This window comes from Suricata suricatta, chromosome 3 (genome assembly GCF_006229205.1).
Source record: "Suricata suricatta isolate VVHF042 chromosome 3, meerkat_22Aug2017_6uvM2_HiC, whole genome shotgun sequence".
In the NCBI taxonomy this organism is placed as follows: domain Eukaryota; kingdom Metazoa; phylum Chordata; class Mammalia; order Carnivora; family Herpestidae; genus Suricata; species Suricata suricatta.
In genome coordinates this window covers 29334541-29348551 of record NC_043702.1, presented here as the reverse complement: position 1 = coordinate 29348551, position 14011 = coordinate 29334541, and the positions used below count along the sequence as shown (strand labels likewise).

The following is a 14011-nucleotide window of genomic DNA, read 5'->3' as shown; positions in this document are numbered from 1 at the left end:
TTTTCTTGTCAAAAATGATCTTATCCAATTTCTGTTTCTTCGACTTACCTTTCTTCCTAAGAATATTAGATTCTAGATTTAGTAGTAACATGTTCTCAGTATTTGTGACTCACAAGTAACATCTGAAATTCGTTCCTAAAATTCCTGGTACTTATTTTTACCCACTTAATCTCATCTCTGTTGGGCTGATTGAAGATTTACATTGTTGCCTATAAAATGCGGTATTTATTGTCATCATGTACATTGTTCAAAGTGCAAAATTGCCTCCTGTAAGCTAATGGTGAAACTATAAAACAGCATCTGATCTTTGTGTTTACCTGCTTGACTAATCTTATCCACACCAACCTAGATCAATGCTCTTATTCTAGAGATGGGGACTCTGTGGGCCAGTCTAAGTAGCTTGACTCTAATCGGGTAGAGGGCAGAGGCCAAGTTTATCTGGCAGTACAAAGCAGAAATGCTGGAGTGGGGCTGCCTGAGAATGGTTCCCAGTCCTGACTCCAGGGGGTGTGTAACTTTATACCAGATACCTCACTGCTCTGGGTGTGAGTTTCCTCATCTGTAAAATGGAGAAGTAGCGCTCCTGTAAGAACTACAGTGACAATAGTGATGTAGTACAGGTGAAACATTTAAAGCAGGTCTAAGCTATTAGGTCTAGCTATTAGAATTAATGTCACCATTCTGATTACTTTTAACCTATTGAGAACATAAGGAAAAGAGAGTATTGTTATTTAGCTCTGTGTTGTGCATATATGCATGAGGCCTTTACTGTACTTCAGTATTCCTTGTTTTACTCAACACTGTGTTAAACTGGGGGTAGCGTTCATGGTAGTGGCAATAGGAGAAGCAAAAAAATAGCAATAAGAGTAAGAGAAGATGGTGTGGCTGATGGAGTCCTACTTTGTTTTAGGCGTTGAGCTAGGTACTTTTATGTACATAATCCCTAACATGCTCTCAATCTGCTTTTATTGAAATACTGCAAAGTAGTTCATTCCCAGAAGTGCAAATGTAGCCTCTATGTGGTAATAGTGTTCATCACACGAGAGGATCTCGAGCTTTAGCCCTGGTGGAAAAGGGCCCTGACAGAATTCCTTCCGTCTTTAAAATAATCTTTGTGGGGCGCCCGGGTGGCTCAGTCGGTTAAACCTCTGACTTCGGCTCAGGTCAGATCTCACGTTCGTGGGTTCGAGCCCCGCGTCAGGCTCTGTGCTGACAGCTAGCTCAGAGCCTGGAGCTGCTTCCTGTTCTGTGTCTCCTTCTCTCTCTGCCCCTTCCCCTCTCATGCTCTGTCTCTCTCTGTGTCAAAAATAAATAAAACATTTTTTTAAAAATTTTTAATAAAAATAAAAAATAATATAAAGTAAAATAATCTTTGTGCTGCTGGTATTTAAATAGCCGAATCCCGCTGTAGACAACCAGGAGTCTGGCTGTGACTGGGGATGGAGGTCACGGCATGAGTGAAAGGGGACAGGTACAGTGAGAGGCAGTGGTAATGAAAAATACTGTACATCAGAACACAAAATTTGTTTAGGTTTATTTTCTTTTTGGAGTTATATATTATATTTAAATATCACCCCTTTTCTACATACCCAAAGAGAAAGTCCATTTGGAACAATAAGCATTGACACAGAAAAGTGGTTTTCCTTCTTGCTTTGCTTTATTTATTTATTGACTACATAAATTACCTTCATGATATGTTAGTAGCCACTGGAGTAAAGTGTTTAATCACAAAAACTACAATCACTTCAATGCTTTTTGATTTCCTTACAGTACGCTACTCAATAATGACAAAAATCCTGGTGGAGATAATAAAAGCTACAATGATGGGAGCATTTGGGATGCTGTGAGGAGTGCTCATCATCTTAGATGCCTGCATGTGTGTGTGTGTGTGTGTGTGTGTGTGTGTGTGTGAGCGCACACGTGTGTACACATATATACACAGTCTCATACATATAGTCTCCAGAGACTGATGGAAACTTTCAAATTCTTATGCATCTGTGTATACGTGCATATATGCACACATGCACATTTGTTTAATATATATTCTCATTTTAAATCTCATAGCAACTTTACAAAAAAGGAAACTAAGGCTCCAAGAACTCAAACCACTTGTTCAAAGTCACACAGAGCTGGGGTTTAAACCCCAGCCCTGCCCACTCAACACCCCCTCTTTAAAGATGCCCAAACAAGGATTTTGGGAAGAAGACTTTTCCACTACACCACACTTCCTCATTTGGGAAAGGGTGACTTTTTGCCTTTTCTTTTCCAGAATCTCCAAGCAAAGATTTTGGTCCAACTCTGGGTTTGAAAAAGTCCAGTTCCTTGGAGAGTCTGCAGACCGCGGTCGCCGAGGTCAGGAAGAACGAACTTCCCTTCCACAGACCCCGGCCGCACATGGTTCGAGGCCGCGGCTGCAATGAGAGCTTCCGAGCAGCCATCGACAAATCCTACGATGGACCCGAAGACTTAGAAGCCGGTAGGACCAATGCTTCCTTCCCGGGTTTCCTCGTCTCAGTGTTATCCGCGAATCATGGGCAAGAATGTATGCTTAACTACGAAGAAAAATGATTTAGGAATCACAATTATATTTTTGATATTAAAAGTAATTCATTTTCCTGATATGTTTTGCCCTTTGGCTTAACGAATGTGGAATTGGCTAACACAATATGCAATTTATTTTACGGTGCAAATATGCTAAAGAAATGTTCTCCTTCACTTTCCCACAAGGCCCAACTGTCATTTACCCTTAGGGTAAGAGCACTAAGTATGCATTTCTTGACATTCTTATTGAAGTCATTAGAAGCAGCGTCAACCTGAGGACTGGCTGCATTAATTGGGCAGAAGCAGTTAGGTTACATTTGTACTCAGAAACCTCTCCTGGAAATAAACTTGCCCTGCCTGTTTTCCTGGCTTTCTGAGCCGATCAACGTTAACAAGCAGGCTTTCCGAGACATTGGTGTTTAACCACAGATCAGACCTGGCTGAACCACCAATGGTACCCCACTCCCAACATCAAACCTTGCTCCAAGTAACCAGATTTCGGCAGTTGTCTCTTCAAAAGATACAAGTAGCCACGTGGAAGGGTAGAACTCTGGAGCGCTTTCTGCATTATTCTGTATTTTACATTTGAACTTTCCTTGATATACCAGCAGCAAGCGCCCCTGACCACGTGTATTGATTTTTCTCTCCGGACAGACGGTCTGTCTGATAAGAGCTCTCGCTCTGGCCAAGGAGCTCTGAATTGTGAATCTGCCCCTCAGGGGAGCTCTGAGCCAGAGGACGTGGAAAATAAAGCCAGGAAAATCAAAAAAACAAAAGAGAAGGAGAAGAAGAAGGAAAAGGGCAAATTGAAAGTCAAGGAGAAAAAGCTGAAAGAGGAAAACGGAGATCCTGAAAGGAAAATAAAGAAGAAAGGATTTGGTGCCATGCTGAGGTATGGACTCACTGCTTCGTGTTGCTTTGTGGCTTCTGGTGAGATGGCTCATTTCCATGCACCCAGGGAAGAGTCAGGCTTTCCCTCCTTGTTAGCCAAATGGTTAAATCTAAATTGTGAATGTGCTTGTTCCTTTTCTGCAGAAGCAGAAGGAGCTTCTAGGGTGGCTCTGGAAGTTCATAGTGATGGCAGGAGGCTGTTCCAAATCTGTGGTGAAAGAAAGGCTAATAATGCCTGGTAGAGATACAGGCAATGCCCACAGCCCTTGGTACCAAAGCGTTATTTGGGTAAATTAAATGCTTCTTCCATCAGTACAGGGAAGGCAAGAGGCAAGGAGTCCCCAACCGCCTCCAACACCTGCTCTGAGTTAGAGAACCCAGGGTAGATGGACCATCCTCACCTGCCCCGTGGTTGTAGGTGTGTGCGTGGCCAGGCCTGTGGGCACATCAGCTCTCATATATAGAGGCCCTGTAGTCAGTGGATTCACATGACCCTGTTCTTAGTCCATGACCGTCCACACACGAGCTGCTGGGCTTCACATGTTGCTCAGCCTCCCTGAGCCTTACTTTCCTCACTGTCAGAGTGAGGCTAGCATACCCGACCCTCCAACTCAGCAGGGCTGTATCACAAGATTTCCTTCGCTGCCAGCCTGTCCGCCGGACATGGCTCAGCAGGGCACCGTCAGGAGACCACGTTGTCTCTTCTCCTACAGCTTCTTCCAAATATACTTTGTTGACACTGAAACGGTGCCCACAGTTTGATGACATCACTCCAGCTGATGGCCTTCTGATCACTTTGAGTACTAAAACAACCTCTGCATATGGGTCTAAAATGCCAATCTAATGTTAATCAAAACTCCCCTGCCCTGTCCCTCATGCCTCAACCCCAAGGAGGGCCCCAGGATGTGGTGGCAGATTCCACCTTCTTCTGCTTCTTAGTCTCTGGACCCAGGGGGGGAGGGAAGGGCATTATTAAAACACTGGTGGAGTTGTACCTAAGTGGTGTCCAGATCTGGCATAATCTGGCTAACAGGGGCCTTTGTGAGCTAGTTTTGGGGATTTTTCAGGAGCTCCGTACGCACCAGTCACTACCTAGGAGATACATTTCCCCCCTGACTTTCTGAGACCCGCCGACCCCTCATCTCTGACCTCACACAGCACACCCTGAGGTCTCCACTTCCCCACCCCCATCTGAAAGACTACAGTTGTGTCAGTTTGAGACGGTTGTTGCCTAACCTTCTTTCTGGAGCATGTACTTGGCCCTCTGGAATCGCTGATCTCTTGCTCCTCCAAAGGTAAAACGCAGCCCATTCTCATTGCTCTCTTCTCTCCTCATGCTGCCATAGGGATGCCCCAACCAGCCTGCATGTTCAGACTTCTCCAGGGCAGAGCTGAGCCTCATTTTGTGCTTCTCTAGCTCTGGAGCCATGTCCCAAACCCTCCCAAGCTCACAGGCATGGATAAGGGAGAGAGTCAGTAAATGTTTGCAAGTCTCAAGCAGACATGTAGGAAGAGGCATGACTGTCTCATATGTTGCCTTCAAATTCTCTCAGGGATGTTCTTGCAGCCTTCTTATTTGTTTTGTTGGGAGTGAGAGGGGGAGGCACCCCTTTGCATTACTTTCTTTACTACTATAATTTCCCATCACAGAAAATCCTTCTCTCAATCTCTACTTTTCCCTGGGCTGAAGGTGAGAGGCAGGAGGCGATGCTGGCTACTTCTGATTAAGCCTTTAGGAGATGCTGTCTCAAGAATGCAGGATGGCATTCATCATCAGACGTTTTTAGTTTGGGATTTTCAACTGAAATTTCAGACAGAAACAAAGTTCTATTTCATATGTTATTCATATATAATACATGAACATAAATATAATTTGTTATTATATATATAAATATGGAGAGAGAGAGAGAGAGATACCTTGAAACTGCAAAGTCACATTTAGGTAACAGATAATATTGATACCAGTGGGACAAATTTCTCAGTAGGCATTGGTTTGTTTTTCCTGGTGGTCTCTATAGGCTTTCTCTTTCCATTTAACATTTTGAATGTTAAACTTGCCCTTTTTCCAGGTAATTATTATGATTGCCAGGATTTGAGGGCTATGCTTTAAGCATCCTGATAATAATGACACACACAATGATACACACACAAATACATGGAGAGAATTGCCTTTGAATTTATGGAGGTCAGAGGTTAACAGTGCTGGCTCGGCATGGGGAATGCTAAATTCAATCCTGGCTCTTCTACTTTTCTTTCTAGGTAGCTTTAGGCACATTATTTAATCTCTGTTCCTCAGTTTCTTCATCTGAAAAATGAGAATAATAATGATGAGAATTATATTCGTTTGGTTACATGTAACATGCTTAGAACAGCACCTGCCAAGACATACACATTCAATAAATGTTAATTATTGTGGTAAGCAGAATTACAGCCCCCTAAAGACGTCTGTGTCCCAAACCCTGCTACCTCTGAATGTTATGTTGCATGACAAAGGTTAATCATGATGCAGGTGGAATTAAGGTTGCTGATCAGCTGACCTTAAGATAAAGGTGATTAGCCTGGATCTCCCCCAGTGGCCAAGAGTGATTATATGGAGTCTTAAAAGTCGAAGATGTAGCTATGGAAGGAAGGTACAGAGAAATGCAACGTTGCTGGCTTTGATTTAGAGGGAGGTGGCCATGAGCCATGGAATGAGGGCAGTCTCTAGAAGTTGGAAAGGACGAAGGAATGGATTCTCTCTGGGAAGCCTCTAGAAAGGAACGCAGCCTGCCAAATCCTTCATTTCAGCCAATTTCCGTTGTTTAAGCTACTACGTTCATAGACATTTTTTTATAACATCAATAGAAAACTAATACTGTTGCTATGATTATTATTACTACTTCTACAATATTGTAGCAATTTATAAGGAAATCATTTCCTCTTTAAGGTGTTAAAGAAAAAACTATAATGATTTAAGTAGAGTAGCTTATCAATATAAAAGCTGTTAGAGCTTCACGTATCCCATTTTCTAGAATACTACTAAATGAAGCCTTAACTTTGTGTTTCGTTTCAGATGCTCTGATTTGGCAGGTTCAGACTCCCGTTGCCCACAATACAGAGCCTGCTTTCCTTTTGTTGCCCAATAGACGCAGTATTGGCCTGTGTTGGAAATCGCAGGCTCTAGATCCTTTCGACATCTCTCAACTCCACTTTGTTTCCTTCTCCTGTTTTAGCAAAATTAAGATCTGAAAGGTGGTGTTTGATTTTATCTCCAGTGTAAAAATAGCAACTGTTTTCCATAGCCTTTTGCATCTGAGTTTTTGAGCATATTGGAGTTGCTGCTACATGCGCATTTTCAACAACAAAGAACACAAAAGCTGTTACCATTAGCCAACAGATTTTGCTTTAATTCTCATCTGTTGCTCAGATGCTATTGACTTAGTTTCTTTCTTATTTAAAAAAAGATTGATTGCTCCAAGGTTCCCTAGGAGTTGGATGTGTGGTTTAAATATGTATTATTTTTTCCATTATCTGCGTTTCGCAGCCACTCTCCGGACATGGAGCTTTAACGTAGGTTGTGGCACATGTGCCGGGTACAGTGGCACCTGGCCGAGGGCATGACGGGGACCAGAATGGTCCCCCTCTCCTCACCAAACCATGCGTCATGAAAGGGCGACTGTGTTAGCAATGGCTTTGCTCTCACATGTAAAAAGCTAAGTGTTGTGTGCTTTTCTGATATCCATTGGTGTTAATGAAATATAGTCGTATGGTTTACCTCATTAGTCAATTTGACCTACTCCTGATCCTTTTGAAAAACTTATAGGGATCTCAATTCATATCTTCCAATGTGTGGTCTGGTTCCAGTATGCGTTGCTGATTTCAGAATACCTCCTTATAGATTCAACCGTGGCTCTTACACAGGCCATGATTTATTATGGCAAAATATGCAGATCAAGAACCTACCCACTTTCCTACTTTCTCCAAATCCTCTGTTTACCTGCTGTTGAAAGAGAACGTTAGGGGATCAAGGTGCTTCAGTGTTTTCATCATGTGTCTGGCTTCCTCAGGGCATTGTACTCTTCATGGCACTACGGGCTAGCAGGTAGCGAGAATGCCTGATGGTGAGGCTCAGATCCTGTGGGCACACGAGCCAATTGCTATCAGTCCCAGTCCACTTTCCTGGGCTTCAGCAGATATTTCTAAGCATTGAAGAGAAATATCTGTTGGCTAACAAAATCTTGCCCTGTCTGGAGCAGAAAGCCCAGCAATTAGTCTCTGATTTCTTAGTTATTTAATAACCTCATGGATCTTTACATTCGTTAAACTGAATTCTGTCACAGATCTGTTTAAAATCCATTCCTTCATATCATACTTGCTGTTGTCTCCTTTTGATATTATAGGCGACTCCCTTCAAAGACCTTTGAATTATCAACTTGGGCTGGACCCTGAATGGAAAACCTTGATGTTGATCAAGTGCCTTTTCTATCCCCTTTGTGTAATTTGCTCTTAGAAGGAAGTACGCCTAGCAAACTCCTTGTTGGCAGATTAGCAAATGACAAAGTGCTAAACCTGCCAATAGAAAACTTCACCTCTGTTTCAAAAATTTGTTTGCCCACAGTCATTTGATTAATAATGTATATAGAATGCTTACTCTTTGCCAAGCATACTTATAATTACTCTTCATTTATTCCACATTATCTATCAAAGGCTTATTTTGTGTCAGGCATTGTTCTAGTCACTGGGAATACAGCAACGAAGTCCTTGCTTTTCTGGTGTTTTTTTTGGTTTGTTTGTTTGTTTTGGTCTTAATAAAGGAAAACTCAAAGCCTTTTGAATTTCTTATGGTGAGTGTAAAACAAAACAAGCAAAATATCACATAAACATGTAGACTACTTGTAGCAATGGATTTCCCAGGGAGAGGTAAGACATTTGCCTGGGATACCTCTGGGACAAAGCACTACATTGTCAACTTGAGGGAATCAATAGTCAATTTATTTGGTGCTGAACAAGACAGCCAGGCTGTGACTCTTGCATAATTTGCATTCCAGTGACAAGGAGAGAATAAACAACTAACTCAAACTAATTGAGATTATTTCAAATGGTAGCAGGTGTTACGAAGAAGGTAAAGTCAGAAGGGATGCTGTCATCTCCCCCATAGTAACTAACTGCCTAACAGACTGTGTATCTGCCCAGGCTACACTTAATTTCAGCAGATTTGTTATCAGAACCTAGCATGCTGCGGTACTAATGCCAAATCACTTTATGGTTGCTCTTTTTTTTTTTTTTTACAGCCTATGAATATGAGGTTATTTTTAAACCAACTTCACATAAAGCTATAACAAAATGCTAATCTAAATTGTGTCTGCTTTAGTACATAAAGTCCTGTTACACCTGAAGTAAACATTCTGAAGACATGTGGGCTGTAATCTAAATGGTGGACTTGGTTCATAGCTGTCTGCGTCAGTGCTATTCCACCTAGCCCATCAGTTGGATATTCTTTTTTTTTTTTAAGTAGGCTCCATGACTAATATGGGGCTTGAACTTACAACCCTGAGATTAAAGATCACAAGCCCTACTGACTGAGCCAGCCAGGTGCCCTAGTTGGATATTCTTTATTGTTTCTTAACTCAGGTAAGGTAGGTACACTTCAGTGATACACAGGTTCAGTTTCTACATAGAAAAGGCTAAATTATGAATCCTAATTACAGAGAATTTTTTTTAATCTAGAGGCATTAACTTTTTATTTCTAAGCTGTGCAAATGCTAAATCATCTATGTTTCGTTGGTTTTATACTAAAATATACTATTTTATTGAAACTAGGGCAACTCTGTATAAGGACATCTTACTGCAGACTGTTTTGAAAGAACACTTTCTAGGGCATCTGGGTAGCTCAGTTGGTTAAGCGTCTGACTCTTGATTTTGGCTAAGGTCAGAGTGTCATTGTTCATGAAATCAAGCCCTGAGTCAGGCTCTTCACTGACAGAGAAGACCTTCTTAGGATTCTTTCTTTCCCTCTCTTCCAGCCCCTCCCCTGTCTGCTCACATTTGTGCTCTTGGTCTCTCTTAAAATAAATAAATAAACATTAAAAAAAAATAAAAGGAACACTTCTACACACACACACACACACACACACACACTTCTTCCTCCACCACCACAAACAACACAGTCATCATCACCATTAATTAATACTTAGCCTAGGTAAAACCTGTTCCTTACAGCCTCTGTGGCCTTCATTAATCCCTTTGAGTCTCAATCTACTCAGCCTCAGCAGTGAATTGGTAAAATAACACACATTCTCCAAATGTTGTGAAATTTAAGTTAATTGATATAGGCAAATCTGTCAGTATAGTGCTTGACTTAGTAGGCTTTACTTTTTGTCTTCCTGTGTGGCCTTAGCCAGCCATCAGATTCTGCCTTTGACTTGGAGCCCATTGAATTTGTTTCTTTTTTTATTTTTAATTTTTCCTCTAATTGCTATTTTGTCATTCTAATTTTTCTTTAGACTGGACAATGTTGCTTAATAAACTATAAGAAGTAATGCCATAGCTAAAATCATTCAATCATTTCTATATTATAAGCTTTGGGTCACTCCTTTCTAAACATAACATTGAACTATTCTCAAAGGTCATCTAATCATTTGGTGGTATTGAATACAAATAGAAAATGGACTCAAATGGAGAAACAGGATTTTTTTCTTTTCTATTTTTTCCTTCATGTATTTTATTTCAGACCAGAGTGTATGGATGGGTTTTGGACTTGATATTCTCAATGTGTGGCTCCTAGTTATTTCATTGGGTTGCCTTGGAAGTTGTCTTATAATACATTACCCATAAAGATACATTTTGACTTGATTTTTAAATTAGGTTAGATAGAGACTGAATACTTAAATCTCCAGGGAGCATGACATCTGTCATACATTTTTCCTCTTTACCTTGATCCCATAACGGCTGTTATAGGTCTCATGTACAATAAATGTAATATGACTGTGCCTGTCATTACCTCTTTCTAGATAGTGGTTGTAAAATGTCTGAGTATCCCTTCAACTTTATGGGTATGAAGGGTAACCTATCTAATGTAGCCAGGCCAGTGAAATTTTAACAGTCATTTCCCCAAAGGCAAAAAGGCCCACAACAGGCTGGAGATAAGGTTCTTTGCTTCATGAAGTAGAGGCCAGTTTGAAACATGAAATTTCAGATGAAACATGAAAGCCAAAGTAGATCAGACTTCTTCATTCAGCTGCAAGCTGTATACAGAAATATACTGAAAACAGAGAACCTTGCAGATCAGGGTAAAATGGCTACATATATTGAGCCTGAGAAAAATATATGACTGGCAAAGAAATAAATTTGCATGTCAAAGGATACTTACAGGTACAACCATCCATCCTTTTTCATGGCTCACTATGATTGAGTGGAAAAGGAACAGAAGCTGAAAACACATTGAAATTTTGTTAGGCTTCTTTTTTGTTTTTGGTAACTGGATTTTCTCACCTCACAGCTCATCCTAAATTATTTACTTTCCCTTTCATAATATGAACCATGAATATTTTGTTTCTTCATTTTGCTAATTTGCCAATTTTCCTTTGAGCTAAGTGCCCTAGCAATTTTAATTTTTCATTCAAGTTAGGAAGAGCAATGACCCCCCCCTTTTTTTTCATTATTACTATCACAGGCCTGGGCTCAGAATGCTACTTTTTATGACCAGCAGTGTTGAGCCCATAATGGAATTGCAAAGTAGAGAGTGTAATATACCGATATTGACTTCCATTAAACCCAGTGGTGTGATAGCTGATAATATTTATATATTTATGTATAATACATCCTAGCTTTTGTTCGTTTGCAACTAAGCACCAGGGAGGAAAATTAGCATCATAATAGGAATAGATTGCTAACAGGAGAATGTAAAGAAGTGGACAGAGAGCCTCTGGAAATAGGGCAAGTGATAGAAAATGATGAAGATAGAGGCAAGTCTGGTAACTAAAAAGTATAGATTAAATTTGGATCAAACAAATTTAGGGTTGTGTGGCCAGCATTTATTTCTTAAGTAAGAGAAGACCCAGAGACAGATGGGCTGAGCACATAGACAAATGAGCTGCTGCAGTGCCCAGCCTACAGAGTTTATTTGGTGTCTGACTTTAATAATTTTTTTTAGCTGTCACGCATGTCTGCAAATGTTTGTTTATCATTCTATCTGTTTTCTTTCAGTATATGTTCCTAGAGCAGCGAGGAGCATAGATGCAGTTAATTAGTATAAAAATGTATGGGCAGCTTGTTTTCAAAATCATTTTAAAAGCTGATTGCTGTTCATCGCCTTCCCCTCCCACCATATGTGGGATCTTGATTCTTCCGTAGCTCTGCTTATGACTGTCCAAAGCAAGATGATTTTCTCATACTTTTCATAATAACAAATGATCACATAGAGTGTCGACCAAAAGGCTTATTTGTTTAATTAGGGTTCTCTTCTTCTCTTAATATGCATGTACAACTCCCATTAACGTTAATGTAAATTATGAAAGAGCACCAAAGAAAAATAGACCCTTTATCTCATTACTTTTCTTGGATAATGAGGTTTAGATTTGTTAACAGATCAGAACAAAAGTCCGGTGGAAAAAGAAATGTTGGCTTAACTTTTAAAGAAATTGATATGCTAAAAAGAACTTTTACAGACGCTAAAGTGGAAGATACACATTAATAAATAAACTTCATTAGCATTTAAGGTGAAATATAATCATTTAAAATGCTGGATTAATAAAACTTAAAGGATTTCCTAATGGACCTATTTGCATACTCATATTAAATAACTAATAAAACATATTAACAACAGGTTTACTCATATATAAACACTTATAAGTTCCTAGTTGAGACTGCATTTGCCTAATTTGCTTTGTACCGTGTCCAGCACAATGTCATGTCCTTGTGCAATGTTTACTTAATACTATTAGATAATGACATGTATAGATTTAATAATTTGCTTGAGGGAAAAATGAAATTAGTTCTTTGTTTAGCACCTTTTATCTGAGAACTTCAATGTAATTTGCTAACATCCATCTTTAAGATGCATGGGAGATGAGGGTGGCAAATAGTAGCTTTACTTTGCAGGTAATAAAGAATGAGACACTGAGAAGTGAATCTGCCTGCCTAGAGCCAGATTGTGAACTGATAATTATACCAAGACCCCTCTTAATCATTGCTGCTATTGTGTTAGCATCTAAAAATGCATTGACACTGGCCATAATTCTGTATATACTTTCATACACTGTGTGAAACCCATACTTTTTTATTTTTGCTATTTGTTGGATTTTCCTGTGTTAAGCCAACCTATGAAACAGCAATTTAATAATATGAGATGGCTCATAATTCAGGGAAAAGACTTGAATCTCCTGCATAATAACCATATGAGAAAGAGGCTTCCCAGAACAATTACAGACAGATAGAGGAGATACACAAATTGAAAAAAATGGATAAGAGATACACAAATATTATTGGATTGCACATCTAGGACTATTATCTCAACCATGCTAAATAATATCTAACAGGATTTTGGAGACAATCCAATTTTGCTTCTCCAGCTAGCTGCTCATCATTTCTGCATGGGGCCTTGCCTCAACCTCAGCTTCAACATGGCTGAAATCTAATTCATCACGCACCCATCTAAGTCACCAACTCGTCCTGGTGTTCCAGATTCTGTAGGAGGCACTGCCAGGAATCCCGTGGCATCCGAGATCCTGCTGTCTTGCCATTTCCTCCCTTCCATTGGCCAGTAATCCTGCTGTTGCATGCAAAATACTGTCTCTTACATCTCAAACTCTATCTCCATCACCATTCGCTCCCTGTGGTCTCTATTAACTATAACTAGGTTGTTGCAACCAACTCCTAACTGCCTGCTTTCTTTCCTTTCTTCATTCCAGTTCACCCGAGGCATAGCTATCGGTCATTTATTCACTCAGTGATCAGATATTTAATGAAAACCTTCAGCATTGAAATGCACTGTAGCATAGTGGCAAGAAACAGGTCCTCTGGAGCCAAATCTACGTAGGTTCAAACTCCAGTGCCATTTCTTTTTAGCTGTTGGTCCTTCAGCACCTACTTAACTACTCTGTGCATAGTCTCCTCTTCTGTAAAATTGGAATAATAATAGCATCTACCTCATAGAGTTGCTTTGAGAGTGAATTAGATGATAGATGAAAAATGCCTGGCACACAGAATGTTCTTAAAATAGAACTCATTCTGCCTTGGGAACCAAGAGGTTCCCAATTACCTAGTAGTTCTCAAAATCCAGTCCTCTGGAGCCTCTACAGAACTCGTTACAATTAAAGATCACTGGACCTTACATCAGAGGTCTAGGATGAGGCCTGGGGATCTCTGATGATTCTGATGCAGCCAGTCCTGGGAGCCCCCACATGGGAGCTGTTAGCTCCTAAAGTTCAAATTGTTTAGGTTGGCATTCAGTACCCTCTATATTCTTATCCTAATTTATTTTTCTATCACGGTTTTCAACTGTTCTTTCTACAAACTCACCACTCTAATGGGTGACCCAAACAAGCTTTGCTAAACCATAAGATGGCACCTCCTCCCTCCCTCCTTCTCTTTCTCTCTCTTT

At 40.2% G+C, this 14011-nt stretch overlaps 1 protein-coding gene across 1 annotated transcript in view; it reads left to right on the top strand.

Moving 5' to 3' along the window:
• Positions 1-14011, top strand: part of PARD3B (par-3 family cell polarity regulator beta) — a 1000837-nt gene that overhangs the window by 705214 nt on the left and 281612 nt on the right. The window contains exons 18-19 of the mRNA XM_029934009.1: positions 2270-2476; positions 3196-3433. Of these exons, the coding sequence (XP_029789869.1) occupies positions 2270-2476; positions 3196-3433 (445 nt within the window). The remainder of the gene's footprint in view (positions 1-2269; positions 2477-3195; positions 3434-14011) is intronic.